This window comes from Typopeltis vanoorti, chromosome 6 (genome assembly GCF_054136105.1).
Source record: "Typopeltis vanoorti isolate ZY-2024b chromosome 6, IOZ_Tvanoo_1.0, whole genome shotgun sequence".
NCBI classification, from domain to species: Eukaryota; Metazoa; Arthropoda; class Arachnida; order Uropygi; family Thelyphonidae; genus Typopeltis; species Typopeltis vanoorti.
The window spans coordinates 20503419-20528694 of record NC_143554.1 but is presented as its reverse complement, the minus strand read 5'-3'; the positions used below and the strand labels follow the sequence as shown (position 1 = coordinate 20528694).

At 35.0% G+C, this 25276-nt stretch overlaps 1 protein-coding gene across 5 annotated transcripts in view; it reads left to right on the top strand.

The window, feature by feature from the left end:
* The window catches only part of LOC150105322 (UPF0488 protein CG14286), a 60248-nt gene extending 36834 nt beyond the window's left edge, over positions 1-23414 (top strand). For all 5 annotated transcript variants that reach the window (XM_090394698.1, XM_090394699.1, XM_090394702.1 and 2 more), the window contains 2 exons: positions 6067-6201; positions 20758-23414. In XM_090394698.1, the coding sequence (XP_090250824.1) occupies positions 6067-6201; positions 20758-20939 (317 nt within the window). In that variant the 3' untranslated portion in view covers positions 20940-23414. The remainder of the gene's footprint in view (positions 1-6066; positions 6202-20757) is intronic.
* Positions 23415-25276: the final 1862 nt, after the last annotated feature.

Sequence of the window (25276 nt, the reverse complement as noted above, 5' to 3'; positions counted from 1 at the left end):
ATTGTGCGATATCCCCCGTAGAGAAAACATTTAATTACCATTATGTAATTGTTTTGCATTAATGTTTCTCTTGTAATAAAAGCAAAATAGCAATTGGAGATTTTCTTATATTTCTGTCTTATAATCCATCAGGGTTGATATTTAATTGTTTGACTCAGGGCGTGATCTAATCTGGCGACAGCCCTGCATATCTCTATTATAGTATTATGCAGACTGCAGACAAGAGTATACAAAAGAACATGCAGATAGATTATTGTCTATACACGAATGCTAGGAGTATAAACAAAGGGATAGAGTTTGTTGCCTTGGTCAACATGTTAGAACTTCAGAGTGTAGGCATTAGTGAGACTTGGCTATCAGAATCAGATATACTAACTGATATTGAGTGTAAGGGGTACAGTAATTTTAGGAAGGGCAGACAGGATGGGAGAGGAGGGGGCATGCTGCTAATATCTGACTTGAATCCAGTTAGTATTGAGACCTATGATTGTAGTACTAGTAACAGTATTTCATGTGGCAGTGAATTTGAAGCCATCTAGTGTCAAGTGAAATCTAAGAAGATGAATATATAGTGGGATGTTGTTACAGACCAGGTGGATCAGTTGCTAGTGTTGAAAAAATGCATCACCAGATAGAGACAATAGGTGTGAAAAAAGTGATCATAATAAGAGACTTTAATTATTCAAATATTGATTGGGTAGCAGTAAAATCTCAGGAGAAGGAAACTGAATGAGCTGTTGTGAGATAACTTCTTCAATCAGTATGTGACAGAAGGAACTCGAGGTCAGAGAGTGTTATATTTGATTATAGTGTCAGAGGGTATTTCAGTTAGAGATGCAACTATTCTGCCTGTGGTTGGTGACATTGATCATGTAGTACTCACTTGGGAAATGACTTTTATGAAGTTTCTATTCAGAACTACAAAACAGGAAATTATGACCAACTGAGGTGTATACTAAGTTCAGTGGAATGGGATTGTTGCTAGATGGGAAGAATATTGACAGTGCATGGGATGCATTCAAAAATACTTAAATGATACAATATCAGAATGTGTCCTGAAAGTTTGAAGAATAAATAGGGTAGGAGTTAAATCGATGTGTAATCTTATTAAGCAAGAAATTTGTAAGAAACGGATCATAAGGATGATGTCCATTATGAAAATTATAAGCAGCAGGCTAGAATAGCAATAACTGTTTTATACAAAACTAAGTCTCAGTATGAAATGAAACTGGCTCTTTTTGCTAAAGACAACCCACAAGAATTCTATTGATATGCTGCAAGTAAAAGAAAGAACTCTGCTGAATGCAGATGGTGTGAGGATGACACATGCAGAAGAGGTTGTTCAACTAATGAGTGCCCATTGTGCTAAAAGCTATCAACGATGCATATAACAGTGAGTTCATGACTACCTCTTCACTGAATGAAGAAACTCAGGTGTATGAAGAGGAGGAGGTATTAGATCTGTTGCCCAAACTAAATAAGAATTTAGCAATAGGGACTGAAGGGATAGCAGCACAGGCGCTAAAAGAATGTTCAGAACTGGCTATTCCTTTAACCAGGCTATATAATTTGAGTCTCAGAACAGGGAAGATTCCACAGGAATGGAAAGAATGTATGGTAATCCAATTACACAAGGGTGGTTCAAAGACTGATTTATTGACTAATCAGTATCTCAGGAATGGTGGTGAAGATTTTGAAAAAAAATTGGTTAGGCTCGCATTCAGAAATGAGTTGACAGTGAATCTCTTATTTGCAATAAATGGCATGAGTTTACTAAGGGAAGGTCATGTTTTAGCAACTTGCTCACATTCTATAATAATGTTACCCTTGAACTAGACAAGGGAAATGGATACACGATGATGCTTTAGAATTTTGCTAAGGCTTTTGACAGAATACAACATAGAAGACTGTTCTATAAATTGGAGAATATGGGTTTGGATTATAAAATATTAGTGTGGATAAGAGGATGGCTGACTGACAGATATCAAAAAGTGGTATAGTGGTGTACTACAAGGATCAGTCTTGGTCGACTGTTATTCAATCTGTACATTAATGATATTGGGAAGGATTTGATGGCCAACATATAGCTATTTGCTGATGATGATGCAAAGATAGTTAGGGTAGTCAAGGGATGCAGCTGATATGTAGTACTTGCAGAATGATTTGAATCGACTGGAATTGTAGGCATGGGAAATGAATGTCAATTCAATGTCAGTAAATGCAAAGTGTCATGCACTTTGGATTTACTATGATATTGTAAATCCTATAGGATATAATATGATATTGGATTAGATATCCAATATCATATTATATCAGTGAGATTATGCTAGAAGAAACTGATCAGGCTAGCAATCTTGGAGTGTTAGTAGATAGCAAGTTGAAGTTCAAGGGCCATGTAGCAAAGATTGCAGATACACTCAAAAGATAATTGCAATGCTGAAACGAACTTTCACATGATATGGATGTCAGTTTACAAGGCCTTGATAAGATCTCACTTGGACTATTTTGTGCAGGTCTGTTCTCCTAGTTTCTGTTGCAATTCTTATCGCAACAGAAACTAAGAAAAGTGGTATTAAAATTGATATCAGGATTGTGGAATACTGATTATGAAGACAGGGTGGTTCATGATTGGAATGGATTGCCATTAAATATTGCGTGTGCAAATAGTGTGAATGAATTCAAGAATCAGCATGGTAGCTGATGCATGTAGTATGTGGCCTCCCTCAATGAGTCCCCAGAGGTCTCTTTTAATGATAATAATAATAAAATTCTTCCTGAAATGAATGTGTTAATAGACCTTTGCACTAGACCTTGTCAGAGACTTTGGCAATATTAGGAGTGACCAATTGAGAACAGAAAACTTTTCCAGAGTATTTATCTAGAGATGAGTGACATTCCATGTTGATCAATGCTGGCAGAATCCATATCAGCAGTTATTTGTTGGGGACTTTCAAGATAACATAGGAATTTAGTGTCAATGATTCTTTCCATAAATTCAAGGGGATTGAAGTTAGGGAAATTGGAGAGGTAAGAAACTTGTGATAAGTTTGTTTTCTGTGTTGGATAATGTGATAGACCTATTCATGGATAACAGTTGTAGGAGAAACGTTAGAAGTTACAATCAATATTTAGACAGGATGCATCTTTCCTTTTTGCTCTTTCAAAATCAGTTTTGGATGTATTGATAGTTTTCAGCTATTCTGGGCTTTGCTATAAGCAGTATAGGAAATGAGTCATGGAGCCAGTTATGATATAATCGATTTTTCTCTTGTACAGCTTTAAAAAAATCTAGCCCTCACTCCCCCTTCTTGGTGACATTCATTCTCAGCTTCCAAGGATGCCCTCGTCCTTTCCTCACCCTCCATAAATTGAAAAATTCCATCAACTGAAATCCTGTATGACCCTTTCAGAAGTTTGTAGTCTCAATCATATCATCCCTCTTTCTACTGTTTGCTAGTGTCTGCAGTCTACAAATTCTCAATCTGTCTTCATAATCAGTATTCCACAATCCTGATATCAAAAGTGAGAGTGCAGAGGAAAGTCTCTCCTTTGCACTCTCTCTCCTCACTATATTACAATCACAATGGAAACTAGGAGACCTGAGCACAATAGTCCAAGTGAAGTCTTATCAAGGCCTTGTAAAGAGGCAAAATGACATCCTTATCTTTAGATGCAAAAGTTTGTTTCAGCATTGCAATTATCTTTTAAGTTGTATTTGTGATAGCAAATATCTCAGTATCTCTATCTGCTTGATCTGTGGAGGAAGAGGAAAGCCAGTTGGTGTTATGAACATAAATCTCCAAGGAAGACGACTTCACTGTTAGGAAATTTGGACTGGGAAAAATTAATATTTAAAGGCTGGAAATCAAAAATTTCATAATTGCTGGGTGGCAGTAATAGAGACAGTAGATGTGTTTGATATAATAGGACAGAGATTTTAGCCGAAGGATATCAGATTCGTTCACTTAAATATTCAGAGTACTGGGCAGAAATTACTTTGTGTCAGCACTTTTCAATGGGCGTCAGTGTTTTATTTTAGATGGATTCCGTTGGCCCATGTGAATTCTGAGTTGGTTCTTAGTTGTTGGTAAAACAGTCACACCAGATGTGCCATCTAGTAGTCATGCAGATACCTTCCATGAAAAGGTTCCACTGCTCGTTCATGCTCAACCATTTATCACTGCATAGTTTTGTGAGTCCTAGTGCAGTATCATATCAGCTTTGTACTGGACAATGACATAGCCTTGTGTACATTTGATTATTTTGTACTGTTGTGGTGCATGTCTTCTATAATACAGTTTCATCAATTGTTTCAAATTACCAGTCCATTTTCATTTCATTGTCCATTTGGATATCTTCTAACTAGCTACACCACAAAATTGTTAGGATTGAAAATTACATTAGAAGGTCTCCTCATTACTTACAGGATATCATAGTCTCTTCCAGTTACCTAAGTCAGTGATTCTTAACTGGTGGGGCCATGGCCCCCTATGGGGATGCGGAAAATTTATAGAACGTTTCTAGTTTTTAAAATTTTTAAATCTCTTAAAATAATTATTTCTTGCTCTTTATTTTACTTTGTTTCAAACTTGTATCATTTTGTATCAGTAATCTAAATCATGCAGTTTAATGCAGTAGTTTCTTTTGTGGTGGCGCCACAAGTCGACTTTTTGCTGCTTGCAACACTGCAAGTCATGACATCTACTTACTGGACATGTGAATATCTGATAGAAGTGATTCTCTGAAGTTTTAAACAATACTAGTATGAATGCATAGAACTTAACATTGTTAAGTGCTACTTCGGTGCAATTACTTTTCAAACTTTCAGTGCTGTAATAATGATTTGTTATTTCTTAAAATTTACCCATTATAAAATGAGCAAACAAAGAACATTATTTGGTTTCCTAAATCAAATAAATTTTCCTAAAGTTTTTACAGTAGTTGATTTCTGTTTTCTGATTTTTTTTTTTTTTTTTTTTTTTTTTTTTTTGTCATTATAATCAGTAAGTAAAACCCCTTTTTAAAAAAAAGAAATAAATAAAAAAAGTTATTATTATGTTACTAGAAACTGGGGGGGGGTGCAAAAACATTTTAGGATACTTAGGGGGCCATGACTACTAAAAGGTTAAGAACCACTGACCTAAAAAAGAAAAAGCATGATAAAATATAATGTAATGTAAATATAAAATATGAGGAAACTAGTTATGTTTCCTTATTTATATGGACTACAAATAAAACTGATTGATGTTTAAGCAATACTTCTGTCATAAGGTTTAATGAATTAGTATAACATAAGGAAAAGAGATAATAAATTTAACTGCCAAATATATCAACCTGAAAATTAGAGGTCATCATCAGTGGCATCAGGCAGTTTGAATACAAAGTAGAACATGAACAATAGATAATTTAAAATAGCAAGAGCCGTGTGATGTTATTACACATGCAGAAAATTTATAGAATTTATAGAATACAGTGCACATGGATCACATAGGAAACATTGCATTATAAAAAAAAAAATTAAATTAAAAAATTTCAAAAATCTTACTTTTTTTAAAATAATGTTTCATCTGTGATCTATTTGCATTGTTCTATATATAACATTATGTGGCTCTTACTGTTTTAAATAATCTGTTATTCTTGTTCTATTTGTGTTCAAACTGCCTTATGTCATTGATTATCTAATTTTTGGGTTCAAATATTTGGCTATTAAATTTATTATTCACTCTTTTTCTCATGTTATGTTAATTTGTTTATGAAAACTAATTAGTGATCCATGGTATAGTGAATGGAATTTAAATAAGTGATTATCAATATTTTTGAAATTTTCTCTGTAAAAGATTTATGAAACAAGAAGTATAGAGTGCTGGTATGAGTGAAGGATTCATAAAGAAGTTAACAAGATAAAAAGTAATTCACTTTCATATGCTCTGAACAAATTTATTATTGGAGACTAATTTAATAATATATTGATATATCTTATGTTTACTTAAATAATTGTATAATCATAACTTATATAAATATTTTCTGAAAAAGTTATAAAATAACTTAAAACTGCATGTTTTTTAGTGGAAAAGTCTCTTAAAGTATTACGCATCTTAAAGAATCCCAAAACCTCAGTAATGAAAAAGAGGCATATGATGAGAGCTACTTTTGGGGATTATAGGAAAATGATGAAAGATGAAGAAAAGAAATACAAAATAGGTAAATTGAAGGATATGGAATTATTAGAATTAGCATTTCAATCTCCCTCTCAACATTAATTGTTTTTTAAATATAACACAATAAGTTTAAAACCTTTATCATCAAAAAGTTTGCAGGCTTCTAGTTTGAGTAACTGCACTTACATTCCAGCTTACCTCTGCTTATATTAATTCTTAAATATATAGAAAAAGTGTAACTTTAAATCCCATGAGTAGCCAAGTCTGAATTTTGAATGAAAATCATATTAATTATTCAAATTGGGGTGCTTAAGGGTCAAAGCTGTATAACTGAGAGGAGACTTCCACATAGCTTTTAAAGGAATGTGGAGAACCGACCAGAGCTTCTGACCTAATGTAAAATCCTCACCTTCTCGTGGTGAAACCACCCTGTTGGGTATCTACCTGGATATTGAACGAACGAGGATGGGCTGGCAATTTGGGATTTAGCCGACCAAATTGTATTCTTATTGGCTAAACCATGGTACAACATGACAAAATTAAATGCTGGCTGGGGCGTCGCCTGGTTAAACAAGGTTCCCGTTGTTTTCGCCAGGAAACCAAGGTTAACAGCGAAAAGTCAACTACTAGAACAAATCTGAAAACAAACCCCAACTCAACATCACCAGAGTTAAAGATCGGTACTATCAACATAAGAAGCCTGAATGGCAAAGAAATGCTAGCTGAGGAATTAGATAAGTACCAGATCGCTATAATAGGAGTGACTGAAACAAAAAAGACAAACTGGCGAGATCTTTCTCAGCAATAAATACAAAATGTTATATTCAGGCAATGACAATCAAGGAAAAGAGGGAGTAGCCACATTATTCAACACAAAATACGAGGCTAATCTTCTTGAATGGCAGGCAGTCTCAAGTAGAGTGATGTGGGCAAATATGAGAATGGGGAACTGGACAATGAGACTTATTTGTGCCTATGGTCCCACAGAAGGTTCTACTAAGGTAGAAGTGGAGGAATTTTTTGATGCTTTAGAAAAAGCAACTGACACAATGAAAAAGGAAAAGTTGGTCCTTGTTGGGGATCTGAATAGCAGAGTAGAAATGATTGTTAGACATACAAATATGTTTTAGGAAATTTGGAGGAAAGAGCAAAGCTAATAATAATGGCAAATATCTGTTGGATTTCTGCTCAGGACATGGACTGGTTATTACTAATACCATGTTCCAACATAAAAATGTGCACAAATTCACATGGAAAGAAGAGGCAAGGAATAAGAAACGTCTCATTGACTATGTTATTGTTGATAGTGATGTTTTATTCCTGGTGCAGGAGACCAGAGTGTACAGAGGATTTGAAATCGGAAGCAATCACTATTTAGTCTTGAGCAGGATAAAATTGAATTTCATATTGAAAAGAATAACATGTAAGAAAGTTTTAAAGCGAATAAAAGTTGAGCAGCTCTCAGATGTGAACTGTAGACTAACATACACAAAGATTATTGAAGAAAAAATGAAAGAGTTTGAGAACAGGAACCAAACCTTGGAGATTCAGTGGCAAGCCTTGAAGGAAACCGTGATTGATTCAACCAGAGAGGCATGTGGTGAGGTTGTCTGCAAGGATAGAAAAATCAGGACTCCATGGTGGAAACAGAAAGTTAAAGAGGCAGTGAAGGAAAAGAAGAAATCATATCAAAGGTTCCTGGCAAATAAGTCAGCTTTTGCTCTTAGAGAATACAAAGACAAATGTAAGGAAGCGAAACATTGTGTAAAACTAGCTAAACAAAAGTTCTGATAGGATTTTGGCAAGAACATAGAAAATAAATATCGAGAAGGTGGTAAGATATTCTGGAGGTTGTTGAAGAAGCTTAGAAATGGAGGAAAAAGTGCAGTAAAAAGAGTTAGAGATGATAAAGGTGGTGACATGAAAACAGGAGAAAAAGATATCCTTGAAGTATGGAGTAATTACTTAGAAAAATTGTTAAATGAAACAAACAGTGATAGCACTGTGGTAAAAAACACTCAACAGGCATACATATAAATACTTGAAGTAGAAAAAGCCATCAAAGGCTTGAAATCTGGATAGGCAACAGGAGTAGATAATATTCAACCAGAAATGCTGAAATATGGTGGTATAAGAGTCTTACAGTGGCTGCGCTGCATAGTTCAGAAAGCCTGGACAGAGGGACCAATTTCCGATGATTGGAGTAGAGCTCTAATAGTGCCCATATATAAAAAGGGAAATAAAACTGAATGTGAGAATTACAGAGGTATTTCCCTACTGAGTGTTCCTGGCAAGATCTATGCAAGTATACTTGAGAAACGGTTGAGAAGAATTGTGGAAGAAAAGCTTGGTGAAGAACAAGCTGGATTCAGGCCAAATAGAGGCTGTCAGGATCAGATCTTCACTTTACGACAAACAGTCGAGAAAGCATGGGAATATAACAAAGATCTGTATTATTTAAGTTTTGTCGATCTGATAAAGGCATATGACAAGGTGCCAAGAGAGAAGCTATTCAATATGCTACAGTTATATGGTGTTAATGGGGCATTATATGAAGCAATACTTAGTCTGTATTTGAGTTGTAAGTCGGCAGTTAGAATTGAAGGATGTAGAGGAAGATGGTTTAATGTCAAATCTGGTGTGAGACAAGGATGTACATTGTCCCCTCTGTTATTCATTATATATATGGATCACATTATGAAGGAAAGTGGTAATAAACATGATATCAGAATTGGAGATGTTAATGTCAGCTCTTTACTTTATGCAGACGATGTTATACTTCTGAATAAATCCGCTACAAGTTTCCCTGACTAAATTGAATAACAGTTGTAATAGATACAGTATGAAGGTCAGCATTAAAAAGACGAAGACAATGAAAATAGGTAGAATTGTTGAAAATGTCAACTGTGTTGTGAACAGGGAACCTGTGGAAGAAGTAAAACATTTCAGCTACTTAGGCACTTAGGGGATTTTTAGTAAAGATGGTAAATTAAATATAGAAATAGACATCAGAATCAGCACAGCTGGTATGGTAGGAAATCAACTGAATAAATTCATATGGAATAAGAGAGAAATTAGTCAGAACACTAAATTAGCTGTATACAAGACAGTGTCCAAACCAGTTTTAACTTATGGATCTGAGAGCTGGGTCAGAAGTAAAACACTTGACCAAAGACTAGAGATCACAGATATGAGAGTCCTGAGAAAGATTAGAGGCGTGAACAGATGGCATCAATGGCAATATCATATTAAAAACGAGGATATATTAGGAAAGAACTTGACATTGTCGGCATCCAGGAATGCGTTAGCAGACTAATCTCAGGTGGTATGGTCACTAAAACAGAATTGACGAGGAAAGATTAGCAAAACAAGTGTTCTCTGCCAGGTTGGCAGGAAAACGACCCAGAGGAAGACTAAGATATAGGTGGATTGATACGGTACAGTGTGCCTTAGATGATAGAAATATAAGATCTGATAATGATAATATTGGAGTCTTGACAAGTAATAGACTGATTTGGAGGAAAATTGTAGATAGGAAGTTAGTAATAATGTAAATTTTTCATGTAGTACTATCATATCTTGTACACCCCTTGAGGGTACATGTCAGGAATTTGATGATGATTATTATTCAAATTTCACAATTGGACAAAAAAAAAAATATATATATATACACGGTGTTCGGGATAAATTTGACATATTTATAATTAATTATATTTTTCCGTAAGTTACATGTATTAACACACACTTCTCTTCATTTAAAAGTTTGGACCCTTCTTCATTCATATACAAGATGTCAGAAAGGATGGATAGCTGGAACCCACCTGAATCATGGAAGAGAATAACTTGTATCATGGTGATTCGTGCCCGCCATCAAAATAAGGATATTACGACTGCTGCCCAATGCTCCCTGAATACAGTAAAACAATCGGGCATGAACTAGAGACTTGCAATGGTGACTACGAGGATGTAGCAAGAAGAAAGATCCCTAGCAGACGATCTGATTGCGTTCGTACAGCAGAATTCCTCGCAAATCTGCAGGAACAGGTGTTGAAGAACCCTGGCATTGGAATTCGGGCTTTGTTCGTGGAGTTGCTAACTGTAGTCAAGCCCTGGATAACAAGGGTAGCCAATGGTAGGCCGTATGTATGGCAGCAGGATTCGGCCCCTTGCCACACCTCTGGGAAAAGTCAAAAATGGTTGTCTGAAAATTTCTACGACTTCACCAGTCCAAATGTTTGGCCTCCAAACTCCCCAGACCTTAACCCCATGGATTATTTTGTATGGGGCGCAGTTGAAAAAGACACCAATCGCACTTCCAGTAATACAAAAGCCCAGTTAATGGATAAAATTAAAACAGTTTTTGCGGCCCTTCCCAGGGAGAGTGTAGCATCAGCTTGTTCGAGGTTCCGAAGCAGAATTGAAGCTGTGATCGATGCTAATGGTGGTTATTTTGAGTAAATCTTGTTGATAGTATTGTAATTAACTCTGCCTGTAATGTTTTTTTGTCAATTCATTAAATTTAATAGATACAAAGAAGATTTTCTTTTTCCTTACGAAACTGTCAAATTTATCCCGAACACCCTGTATATATAAGATAACTCCAAGTTTAAAATAATATGCATACATCTTTTATGAAGTGAACTATCTCAGCTTTCAGAGATAACACAATTTTAAATATGCCATGAAAAAAAATCAGGTAACAAAGTGTCTCCATAGCATGATTGGAAGAACGAGTGACATTGTGCTCTTCAATTGGAAAAGACCTGAGTTCAATTATCAGGTCTTTATGAAAGAACTGATAAGCCCTAATAAGCACTCCAATTGCAGGTAAGTTAGACAATCTCATTTGGAGGTAGTCAAGATTTTTCTCTCAAATAATATCGGTTTTCATCCTGGATACAGGCAAATCAATTGGAGTGCATGCACATACAATTTATAGACAAAAATATTATTAGTGGCATTAGATAGTCCTATATATGGATAATGGCATTGTGTGTAGATGGAGGATTAAGACTAGGATATAGACTAGGTTGTGTGGAGCAGAGTATCTTCCTGCAACAAGTTCTTGGAAATGTCACAATCAAATTCCTGATTTGTACCCTCTCATGGGGTGTACAGATTAATTATATTACTACATGAAAAAGTTACACCATTACTAACATCTGATCAACAATTTTCCTCCAAATTAATTTGTCAAGATTTCAATATTATCAGATCTTATATTTCTATCTTTCAAGGCACTTAACTATATCAACCTATCTTGGTCTTCTTCTAGGTCTTTTCCCTGATAACCAGCCAAAGGACACTTGTGTGGCTAATCTTTGCTCTCCCACTGTGTTTAAGTGACCATACCACTTAAGACTAGCCTATACTAACAATGGCAAGTTCTTTCCTAATATTCATTTTAATGTGATACTGCTATTGATGCCATCTGTTTACTCGTCTAATCTTTCTCAGAATTCTCATATCAGGGGTCTCCAGTCTTTGATCAAGTGTTTTTTTTTTTTCTAACTCAGCTCTTAGATCCATAAGTTAAAATTGGTTTGAACACCATCTTGTATACAGCTAATTTAGCGTTTTGACTAATTTCTTTCTTATTCCATATAATTTTTTCAGCTGACTTCCTGCTATATTAGCTTTACTATTTATCTATTTCCATATTTAATTTACCATCTTCACTCAAATGTGCCTAAATAGCTGAAATGTTTTACTTGTTCTATAGGTTTTCCATTCAGGATACAGTTCATGTTTTAATGTTTCTGCCCATTTTCATTGTCTTTTTATTGCTGATTTTCATACCGAATTTATTACAACAGTTATTCAATTTAGTCAGGAAATCTTGCAGACTTGTACTGGATTTATTCAGAAGTATAAGATCATCTGCATAAAGTAAAGAGTTAATACCACTTTTCTTTGTAATGTGATCCATGTAGATAATGGGCACCCTTGTTGCACACCTGTTTTGCTCAAAACCATCTTCCTATACCTCCTTCAAGTCTAGTTGCTGACTTAGAGCTTAAACTTAAAGCTTAATACATACTATGTATTGCTTGATATGATGTCCCCCTTATGGATAACCATAGTGTTTTGAAGAGTTTTCCTCTTGGCACCGTGTCATGTCTTTTCCAGATCAACAAACACTTAAATATAAACCCTTGTTATATTCTCAAGATTTCTCGACTTTGTCTTAAAGTGAAAATGTGATCCAAGGCCTGAATCCAGCTTGTTCTTCACCAAGCTTCCCTTCCACAATTTTTCTTAGCCATTTCTCAAGTTAAGGTAAGATTTCTTACCAGGAACACTCAGGGAAATACTTCTGTAATTTTTGCATTCAGTTTTATTTCCTTTTTTATAGATTGGTATTATAATTGCTCTGCTTCAATCATCTGGAATTTGACCCTTTGATCAAGCCTTCTGAATTATGCAATGCAGCTACTGTTAAAACTTTTATACCTCAGTATTTGAGATTTTCTGGCCAAATTTCATCTACTCCAGATGCCTTTCCGCATTTCAGGTTTTTGATGACTTTTTCTACTTCAAGTATGGATATGTATTCCTGACTGCATTCCTGTTGGGAGTTTTCTACCATCATGCTAACACTTATTTCATTTAGAAGTCTTTCAAAGTAATTACTCCATACATCTAGCATATCTTTATCTTCAGTTTTCATGTTGCCTTTATCATCTCTGATTCCTTTTACAGTACTCTTTCCTCCATTGCAAATCTTTTTCAATAGCCTCCAAAATATTTTGCCACCTTCCTGATATTTGTTTTCTGTGTTCTTACAAAGTCTTTCCACGACTTTTGTTTAGCTAGTTTTAGACAGTGCTTTGCTTTCTTACATTTTTCTATGTATTCTCTAAGAGCAAAAGCTAACTTACTTGCCATTAACTTTGGATATACTTAATTCTTTTCCTTGACTGCCTCTAACTTCCTTAGTCTACCATGGAGTTCTGCTTTTTCTATCCTTACAGACAACCTCACTACATGCCTCTCTGGCTGAATCAATGTTTTCTTCAGGGTTTGCCACTGAATCTTCAAGACTTGGTTCAAGTTTTCAAACTTTGTTCATTTTTATTCAATGACGTTTGTGCATTTCAGTCTATTTCATCTGAAAGCTGCTCAACCTTGATTCGTTTTAAAACTTTTTTACAAACTCTTCTTTTTCAATATGAAATTCAATTTTATCCTGCTCAAAACTAAATAGTGATAATTTCCTATTTCAAATCCTCTGTATGCTCGTGTCCTGAACGAGCCTTATGATATCACTATCAACAATGACGTAGTCAATGAGGCTTTTCTTATTTTTCGTGTATTCTCTCCATGTGAATTTGTGCACATTTTTATGTGCAAACGCTATGTTGATAATGACTAGTCTGTGTCCTGAGCAGAAGTCCAGTAAATACTTACCATTATTATTAACTTTGCGCCCTTTTCTCCAATTTTCACAAAATGTTCCTATATGCCTGGTAGGATTCATTTCTTACGCTGCTATTCAACTCTCCAACAAGGACCAATTTCTTTGTTAGCTGCCTGCTCTAATGACTTAAAAAATTCTAGTTCTTTCTTATGAGAACCTTCTGTGGGACCATAGGCACAAATAAGTTTCATTATTCATTTTGCCATTTAGATGTTTGCCCACATAACTACTTGAAACTGCCTTCCAATCAAGAAGTTTATCTTCGTGTCTTGTATCAAATGCTATTGCTACTCCTTCCTTTTGTTGATCATTATTGTCTGAAAATAAACATCCAATACGAGCCTGGTTGGCCGAGTGGTTAGCATATCTGCTCTTCAGCCAAAAGACTGCGGGTTCGAATCCTGCCGTGGGCATGGATGTTTGTGTGTAAAAATACTAGTGGTGGTGGTTGGCAGTAGATGGTGAAGGTAGTTGCGGTTGGTGGAGACGGTTTTAGAGTAGGTATCCTCCTTCGATGAGTCTTTGTACTCCCTGGAGGTATTATGTAATATTTATTAGTAAGATCTCACCTGTTTTTGTCTTCTTTGTCTCATTAATCCTAATTATATCCACATGGTACTTTTCAGTTCTTCTGCAAGTTAGATTTCCTTTCCATTAATATTCCTGTCTTCAGTTTTTCTTATGTTGGGTTTCTTCTTTTTCTAGATATTGAGTTGGAGCTTGTTCCAATTGCTGACTTTCACTGGTTCCCTGATGAAAATAGTGGAGGGCCTTGATTAACCGGTCACCATCCCAGTGCAATGAAATCTCATCATGTTGTACCATCATATGCATTTGTAGTTCAGTTCAAACAGAGAGTACAGTTTGTTCAGCTATGTTCCAAATTTGCCAATGGAGTGCACCACGTGAAGGTGAGGGTTAGACATTAGGTCACAAGCTGCATTCCTAAAAGACAATGTGAAATTCCCCTTTCATTTATTTGGCTTTGACCCAGAAGTAATTTCATATTTATATACGAGATGTGGCTATTAAATAACGAGACTGGTTGCAAAAATGTGGTTTATTATTACAATTGTACAACTTAATTGTTATCCCCTTCAACATACTCCCTGTTCTATCTATACACTGTTGTATACAAATTTTCCATTGTTGAAAGCAGTGCTACAACTCATCAGGTGTTATCTGCTTCAGTAAGGCTGCCGTTTTCTCCTTTACCTCATCCACTGACTGAAGTATGATCCAGAAACAAAGAAACAATTGATGCACTGGAAAACTCTGTCACTGAGAATGAAAAAAGCAAGAATGAGCATGTCAAAACTGAAGGCAATGCATTTTTTTTTTTTTATATCAATGCTGTGGTAATTATATCAGAGGGTCAGACAGTTAACATTATTACCTTGAGGTTCTGGCCAAGCTGAGAGAACGAGTGAGGAAGAAGAGACCCGGTCTGTGGAAGAACAATGTTTGGATTCTCCATCAGGACAATGCTCCACAGTTCACTGTCTGTAAAGCAGTATCTGGCTGATAAGAAGATCCCAGTGTTGAACCATCCACCTTTCTCCCTGGACTTAGCTCTATGCGACTTTTATCTTTTTCCAAAGTTGAAATCCGCATTGAAGGGCACCCATGTTCAGTCAGTGGATGAGGTAAACGAGAAAACGGCAGCACTACTAAAGGATAACACCTGATGACTTGCAGCACTGCTTTCAACAATGGAAAATTTGTATGCAATGGTGTATAGATAGGAGGGGAGTTTGTTGAAGGGGATAACAATTAAGTTGTACAATTGTAATAATAAACCACATTTTTGCAACCAGTCTTGTTATTTAATAGCTACAATTTTGGACAGGAGGACTAGTGTATCATCTACTGGAACATTTGTAAAAAGGGACAACACATCGAAGTTTACTAGGTGATCATTCTTCTTTAATTGAAGATTTTGTATAGTGCTTTTGAAGTGTGTGGAGTTTTATGTAAGATGATGTCTTGCCAATGTGTTTGTTGATCGGATGTTTTGATTTAGTTTTAAATTTTTCAGAGCTACTTTCTTTTAGAGATGTTGCTTCTTGGAAGGCATGCATTTCTAAGTACAGCAGCAGCCTCTAATTTAATGCTGTCAGCTTCAACTGTGAGAAGTTTTTTGATGGCAAATTTGATGTTTGCCATTGTCTGTGCATATGGGATTTTTACTGGAGAAATAGCAACACCGTTAACATAGAATTTTGATTTTGTTTTCCAAAAGTCTATAATATAACAAGTTGTGGATCATCTTGGCTGCTGGAAGTTGCTCAATTCTTTTTTTTTTTTTTAAGGTTACACAGTGGTCAGCATTCATGGTGAAGAATTTATGGAGACACAACAGTGTTAGAATAATTACTTAACATTAAGCAAGTTAATGTTAAGTTAATGCTTGTATCTTTTCCATGTATTAAGGTCATCATCAGGAAAACATATGTACAAGCTACATGATGCTGCACTATACAAAAGCAAAATGAATCTAAATGTTTGTTAATCATTTAGTTTGCCTGACCTCTGGTGAGGGAAAAAAAACTGGAACTACATTAAACAATTTCTAAAGTTCTTCTGTCTGGGGTTGTTCTGGTTGCTATATGGATTGAAGATAGGTCCTCCATATTCTTGGAATAATTAATCCATTTTTGTTCAGATTTGGATGAGTTTCAGCATTTCACAAGCTTCTTTGAATTTTCTTTCAAACCAGGTTTTGGTGCATAGATTTAGTTCTTTTCCAGTCAATTCTGTGGCATGTTAGGAGTACATGGTCTGATAGGCCTGTTTAACCATAGTGGAGGTATTTCATGTGGTATTTGTGTTCGTCTTTTCTGATTGGGATGGTACGTCCTGTTTCCTCTATGTAAGGTTGGTTACAGGTACATTGAATTTTGTAAACCCCTGGATGGGCAAGGTATGGAAGAGGAGCTAAGGTTGTCTTGATGTTGTATTTAAGTAGTGTTCTATCTATTTTTTTTTCAGAAATACCTCTAATGAAGGGTAGGCTATGGAATTCTTGCAATCTTTTTGCTTTTAATTGTGTTTCATGGAGTATTTTGTGAACTGTTTTTTATGCCTTTTTACAAATGTTTGGTTCTTGGTTCAGAGCTTGTTCATTGGAGCAGATTGTCAGGGCTCTGTGTTTGCGGGTGCTGATGACTCTTAGTTCTTGTGTGCATGAATTTGTATATATGTATTGGCCTGTGCATATAGGTTTGTGGTAGACAATGAAGGATAGGCAGCCTGAGGGAAGGCGTGTGTCTAGAAAAGGAAAAGAGTTGTTTTGATGGTGAAATGAGCAGTGGCTTTAGAAATTAAGATGGCTTAGGAATGTATTTAATGTTTTGGGGCCGTCGGGCAAAATGGCAAAAATATCATGAACATATCTAAGCTGGGCTTTAGACCTGGACAAATCTAGATCTCGTTGCTCAAAGTCTTTCATGTAAAAGTTAGCTATGGGGGGGGGGGTGAGCACATGGGCATCTGTAAATGTGGCACTTGCCCCTCCTGGGATCAAGTAAAAATTCCACAAATTATAATCTTAAAAATGATTGAGATATGTGACCGTCACTAGATATGGCTGAAAAATTAACAATAAAAATACCTAGATGATGTTCTATACAGAAATATAGATGCAATTATCCTGGAATGACACCTGAAGACTATTATCTATACCACTGAAAGAAGTTTCAGCACCTTTAGAGGTGTGAAAACATGGTTAAGGTCCACTATCTCAGAAATGTGCTTATCATGTTTATGTATGATTAGTGTGCACAGGAAGAAACTAAAAGAGGAAACGGTAAAGAAGAAATATATTGAAAATGTCATCAATAGGTTTGCAACCGATAGACGGAGAATTCAATACGATATGTGATTACTGAAATTATCTATCTATATATATATATAAATTCTTGTTTCCTTTATATTGTAAATTTATATACATTATGTGTTTTTGTATTGATGCAATACTGTATTCTATAATCTACTTGTGATAAAAAAAAAAAAAAAAACCAAAGGAAGTAAATAATTAAATAAAAATTTACTGATATAATTATTTGTTTCCAAGCTTCCCCCTCTCTCTCTCTGGGAAATTGTCTGCAGACAATTTTGCCCATGAGCGTACCTTCTTTTTGTAAGTAAAAATTATTTTGCCACACGAAATACCCGGAGCAGAGTACGTGGGCAAAGAGGGCCATGATATCGGGCTGAAATATGTTTTGTAAGAGAAGAATAGTATCATTGATTGGGACGTTAGTGAAAAGGGCAGTTATGTATGTAACATATATAGCTGACTAATTAATCTTCATTGTTGAGTGTGATGTTTCTGATCTTGTTTATGAAGTGTTGTGTATTTTTAACGTAAGAGGGGAAATGACCTACTAATACTGTTTTGTGTATTTTTGGCAGGCCGTAGATTCTAGGAGTGTGGCCATAATGCGGTATAAGTTTTTTGGTTGTTTCCTCTGGTCATGTGATCACTGATTTGATTAATTCCGTTGTTTTCTTTTCGATGCGGTTTGGTACGTGTTGTGGTCAGATATTAATTGGTTCATTTTTTCCAGGTATGCTGTCCAATCAAGAACAACGATAGCATTACCTTTATCTGCTTTTTAATCACAATGTCTGGGTTATTTTTTTAAGGATTTAAGGGCCAATTTTTCTGTTCTGATGAGGTTGCAACTTATTTGTTTATTAGAGTTTAATGTGTACGATGTTTCCATTCGTATTTTGTCAGCTAAATTGGAGGGGAGGAATTTTAGACCTCTTTCAATGTGGTAAATAAAATCTAATTTGTTAACTGACCTTGCCGCAATGGCAACATCAGAAAATGGATGAAGTAAGCGATCTGGGGAGTGTTGGTGCATAGGAAGTTCAGAGGGTATATTGCAAAAGTGGCCAAAGTAGGTCATAGGATTACTTTGTTATTGAAGAACATACTAGCAAGCAGGGCTAAAGAAGAGTTGCCATTCCTCTTTATGAAGCTTTAATACAGCACATCTGGATTGCTGTTCACAGATCTGGTTATCTGGGGTGCTTGGAGATAGTGGCAGACAGAATCCCAGGGTGAGTGGTGTAGAATATTCTGTAGGAAGATTTAGAATTTGTGGGCTGCAGAAACCTGTTACTAAAAGGTTTTTATTATGATTCATATGGAAATTTTTCAGCACTTGGCTAGAGGGACAAAATAAATCATATCCTGGAAATTGAGTAAGAATGAAGTCAGTAAGGACATTTAACTAAATATTTTGCTTGGAGATCAGTGATATGTGTATAGTGGATGGACTCCATGGAGATGCTGGTGTAATAAGCATTTTGATAGTTACAAGGGTAAAGGGACTAACTGAAATAAAACTGGAAAATTTTTTATAAAGATCACAATGAATTATATTAAAATCTGACCAGTCAGAACCAAGGTATTTAACCTGCTTATGGATCAACCAAAAAAAAAAGTTATGTCTATATGGTATGGAAAGTTTATTTCACATAATACCTAATTTTATGAAAATGCTTACAACTAATTAAAAGTATGCTACAGGCTTTCATTACTGTTGTTGAACTTCATATTATTCATTCATTCAGAATGAATAATAAGATGCAAATATAATTCATTCATTCAGAATGAATTATATTTGCATCTACATACAGCCCAGCATAAAAGGATCATTTGAAAAGTAAAGAAATACTATTGTTTTTTCTGACGTTTCTTTACTTTTCATGATCCAGATGTTTTGTCTCATGTTTTCATTTCTATAAAACCTGATAATTGCTAAAGAAAATATCCTGAACACAATGTATTTATGTTCAGAATAATTGCTTTTTGAAAATTTTCAAAAACTCGTACACTAAAATTGTCATGTTAAAAAAACTGTTTTCTATGATATTAAAACCATAAAGAATTCAACATTTTTGTCATTTCAAAAAGTTGAGTATATCCAGTATTTTATTGATGAGCAAAAATTGTCAGTTATTAAGATTATGAATTAAACCAGAATTTATAAATGTTCTTACTGCTTTGACTGTTTGCTGTGCCACATATTTCTTTGTCCCTTTCTACCATGCTTTCCTTCTTATCATTTTTTCTTCTTAGTTTCCTCTCATTTTCCTTTCTGGATGGCAGTACTATATATATATACTGGCCACTGAATTAAATCTTTATGCAGATGGATGTAAACGTCACTTACCCAGCATATGTGCAAAATATGCTGTGATGAGTCTTCGGACTCCTTGAAGGTGTCACGAATAATAATATCTTAGACATCTATTCAAGAATGTTACTAGTCAGTAATTGTACAGTGTTGGTAACCATGAGAGAGAAAAAAAAATTATCTTTCAGAGGTCAATAAAGGGCATATTGTGGGTGCCCATCTGCCTGGATTGAAGAAGATTGCTATTTGCAGTCGTATTCCTATATGGAAACCACTCATTTTCTACGAAGAACTGGAAAAGGTCACCTGGTCCAACAAGTCATGGGGCACCTTATTCGGTACCGACAGTAGGCAGAGAGTTTGACAGAAACTCCATAAAGCAATGAGCCCAGCTTGCTTTGTAAACACAAGTCAAGGTTCTGGATGTGGCATCATGGTCTGTTGGCGCAGAACTTGGAGGACACCCAACCTTCCAGCAATATCAAGGTCCCTTAATATTGCTGGAAGGTTGGGTGTCCTCCAAAGAATATCTGGCAATGTTGACTTTTTATCCAGCTCATTTTCTGGACCAGCTCATTGATGACAACGCTACTGTTCATCGTGCAAGAATTGTTCAGTGAGTAACTTCCACCATCTTCCCTGGCTGTGAATACCATCAAATCTGAGCCAGTTAAAGGACTGTGTGTGTATGTCTGGTACGTTGTAGACGTAAGTGGAATCTTTTCCAAACTGCATATGTGCCATAATTCAGGCTAATGGAAGTTCCAACACAGCATCAAAAGTTTCTAATTCAATTACTGGTATGTGTATTATTAGTATGATCTGAATACTTGTTTTTGAAATCTTAATTTATATTTCAGTCATCTTAGATAAATAGCAGAATTGTGTTTTGTTAGTTTTCATATAATGAAATATGATCTTGTTAGTGTTTTTTCTGTTCAGAATTGCTATAGTAATCTTCCTATCTGTAAAATGCATATCTTGAGTTACCTTTTTAATTAATGTTATTCTCTTTTTTTTTCAGATCCTAAGAATATTAATGTCTCAGCCATGAACAAAAGTCAAAGTTCAGTGTTTGTGAGAAAGCATGTCAAAACAGAAAATGTAATTCAGACTGCTAACTATTACTACTTTAACTTTCCAAGTCCAACAGTTGAACAGGATAGTTTCCCTTCTCTGTCAGTATTATCTACTGTAATTTCTTAATATTGAAACTGCGTAGTTTATAAACAAAGCACCCAAACACACAATTAACCTCCATTCTTTACTGATTTGTGGTGTGTAATGAAGTAATGCAAGATTTAAATATTTGGCACCCACAGGCACTTTTTCTTATTTATAAATATATTAGATATTATTTAAGACATAATGCTCAGTGGAATTTATTTTAATTTTTATATTAAAACTTAAGATCTTTCATAATTTCGTACTAGAAGTAATTGTCTATATTATCTATTGTAACATTTAATATGCCATCCCAAAAAGTAGGAAAGTGATTTCATTTATTTAAAACCCAAAACGAAAGGAGATAGTAGCTTTATTTTATTGTTCTAACAAGATTACATAGACTAAAAAAATAAATGATGCTTGCATGTTCAGAGTTGTACTGTCTATTGCAGCTCAGTATGTAAGTAGCATCAGCAAATATTTCATAGAAAATAAGCTGAAAACAGATTGAAAGGTAGCCAGAAGCACTATCATACCACATCATGGTTTAAATTTATTTCTCTTAGAAAACCACTGTGTTCTTCATAGTGTGTAGGCAAATTATGAATGTTGCACAACCACTGTTATCACTTGCACTTTGTATTTTTGAGTGCCATGCATATCACAAATGTACATCAATGAATATTGGTGCCTCTTTGTTTATATGCAAATTCAAGTGGTTTGGCAAAAGCATTTTAAACAATGAATTATGTAAAATCTTGTTACAGATTGGTCTTATCTGATGAGCATTTGCAATTGATTTTGATGATTGCAAACTAACTCTCAACCTCCATTAAGTATAATTATGTGGTACAAACTTCAGTTTGTGTACCACAAATATGTTTTGTATTTTGTTAGAAAACAAAATTTACACTTATTTTGATTATCTTATATATAAATATACGATATCCTTAATTTTCTCTTGGCCTACGAAGTATAAAATATTTATCTGGCTCTCCTCAAGATGACATTTTTAACTTCCAGCTCAAAGTTGGGTTAGCATAATGGATATTTAATTCTTGGTTTTTGACTGCTGAATGAAGGATGTCTACTGCTTGGTTTTCATAATTTTTTTGAAGAAAGGTCAATGAAAGATGCAATGGTTGCTTGCAACATAGTTGAGCCTTTTTGTTTATGCAAACCATATCCATGCTAAAAAAACTTGTTTCACCTGTAAACAAAAATGCAATGAACTCAATCTGTTCATCTATCTTTTTGCAAGATCGGGGGGGGGGGGGGTCACATCGTTATTAGTATTTATAATTTATTTAAATCAAAAATTCCTAAGATACTTCCCATATTTATTCACATTATGGGGACTAGTTTTAAGAAAAGTTATTTTAAAATAGTGCCTTGGTAGCTCTCATGCTACATGTTCAATGCCATGTAAGGCATAATATTTGCCAAAGCCTGCTCTGGATGAGCTTGGAGCTCCTTGAGTTTATGAGACTTGCTTCTTTTATATACTATCCCAGTGTAAACACTTCCATCAATTTTTATGACATATATACTGAAAATGGATAAAAAAAAACAACCTAACATTAGTCTGAATATTTGGAAGACTAACGTATAAGGAGAATAAAAAACTTATAGCATGTGTTATTTTATTAAATGCATTACTGTTAATGCATTTAATAAAATAACACATGCTATTAAATGCATTACTGTTATTTTCAGCATGTAGACAACATATGTTGTGACATACATGGTTCTCAAAAAAGTAACTTTCGTAACCTTCTTGCAGTTATGAAACAGAATTACACAAGTGAAGTTAATGATGTATTCTGAGCAGCAAAATTATTTCAAATTGCTTTGGGCATTTTTACTATCAGTCATAGTTAAAACCATTCTGTGATTCAATTCTATCAAGAGGCCTAGTTTCTTGATGGGGGATTAAAGGGTAATATAAAGGGAGTAGGACAAGCAAACAGAGGAAGAGGACCGAGGAAGGTATGGACTAATAGTGAAGGAAGTGAATTACAGCAATCAAAGTGGCAGAATGAAAGGGTGACCACATTTTCAGTTATTGTCCAGAATAAGATGAAAAACTTCTGTTAAGGTGAAAGACAAGAAGTGTAAAAAAACATTAAAACAGTAAAGATTGATGTACAATAGAAGAGAAAGAAAGGTGACAAAAGAATTATACAGCTTTCCAAAGCTGTTAACTTAAAGAGAACTTACCTGCCCTTTTAGCGAGTTCACCATGTGTCCAACTTTGACATTGTGCAAACAGTACTTGAGGTGCCTCCACAAATGAATTGTACTAGAGGTAATTAATATATTACTACAGATTAAGCCAAAAAAGAACATTTGTTAAAAGAATAAATGCATGAAGCTTGGAGTGTATATTGCATTTTGTTGAGAAGTTATATATGTATAAATTAATAAAAGTGTGTGTGCAAATATCTTAGTAAACCCAGTCACTTGTGTATAAATAATATAAATAGAGCTGTAAATTAAAACTCTTGAATGTTAGTAATTGTCTTTATTGAATCTGGCTCACACCTTAATGCCAATCTTCAGAATCACACAAAGCAGTAAAACCCCTTTAATATAATCAAGATACAGCTTGAACATGGTTTCAATGCTAAATATCAGGAGGAGAGAGTTTGGAAATATCTTGGATGTTATTCTAGCCAAAAAAGAAAGAAGATGTGAGAAAAGCAAGAAGAAATGTATATGTAAACATCTGGTAGGAAAGGTTAAAGTTTCAGATCCAAAATGCAATATTCTGCCATCTCCTGAAAGACATGGATGAAAGACTTGACTACAAAAAGTTTTTTGCAATAAGGGGGATCTAAAATAAAAAAGCAGAAAACATTTTTCGGAGGAGAGAGATTCTCTTCCCCAAAAAAGAGATATCTTTTTTGTCAAAAGATCAACCTAACAAAATGAAAAGAGAGAATTCGTTCCATTGCTGTATATTTAAATCATTGTATTAAGTTTGTTAGGTATAATTTATTGTATACAAGACAGTATTCAAACCAAGTTTTAACTCATGAATCTGAGAGCTGGGTTAGAAATAAAGCACTAGATCAGAGGCCAATGATATACGAGGGTGGTCTGAAAAGTTCTTGGCCTAACAATGAAAAAAGAAATTCATGATTTCAAAATTATTTTTATTTTAGAACATAATCTCCCTTAACACTAATACATTTATTTCAGTGATGCTCCTGTGCCATTATCACGTCACTGTAGTGATTCTCAGTAAGATCTGCTAAATACCCCTCTACAGCTGCAATCACCTCTTGATTCGAAGAAAAACACTGACCAGTGAGGAACAGTTTTAGTTTTGGGAAGAGATAGAAGTCAGAGGGGGCCAAATCTGGGGAATAGGGTGGATGTTCCAACAATTCATAGTGCAGATCCCTTAATTTTCCCATTGCCAAAAAACACTTTTGTGGGCAGGTGCATTGTCCTGATGAAAGACTATTTTTTTCTTCAACAAACCAGGTCTTTTCTTACGAATTTTTTCGTGAGCAAAAATTCTAGTCTGGTTAAAAGATCAGAATAATATTCCCTGGTTGTTTTAGCCTTTTCATGATAATTAATAAACAAAATGCCTTTAGCATCCCAAAACACCGATGCCATGACTTTTCCTGCTGATGGAACCGACTTTGTCTCCTTTGGCACTAAACAACTGGCTTCTGTCCACTGTTTTGAATGCTGTTTGGATTCTGGTGTGTAATGGTGAATCCGAGTCTCATCCATAGTAATAAATCAGTGCACAAAATCAGTTTTATTCTTGTTAAAATGCTCCAAGCACTGTTCAGAGATTTTCATGCAAGTGCATTTTTGATCTGTGCAGCACCCATCTTCTGTAAAACTTTCATTTGCAATTCATAATGCAAAATATATCCTACACTTTCTTTTGAAATGCCTATAGGCTCGGCAATTTCACTCACTTTGACTCGCCAGTCATCCAATAGCATATCGTGCACTTGATCAATGATTTCTGGTGTTGTTACACTCTTTTGGACGTCCTTCACGTGGATCATGGCCACGTTCAAACTTGGCACCCCATTTCTTAATTGTCGAAAACGAAGGAGAAGAGTTCCCACACACTTTTATGAACTTCAAATGAATTTCTTTTGGCATCCAACCTTCTTTTACAAAGAATTTTATGACCACACGATACCAATTTTATCCATTTCAAGGGATACAGACAACTGTATAAAACAAACTACTTGATAGAATGACTTGCAATTTCGTACGGATGCTTATGACAGATGTACCAACTTAGAAAAAAAAAAATCTTGCCAATAGTGTTATCATCTACGGTCAAGAACTTTTCAGACCACCCTTGTAGGAAAGAAACTGGTATTGTAGAGAAGATA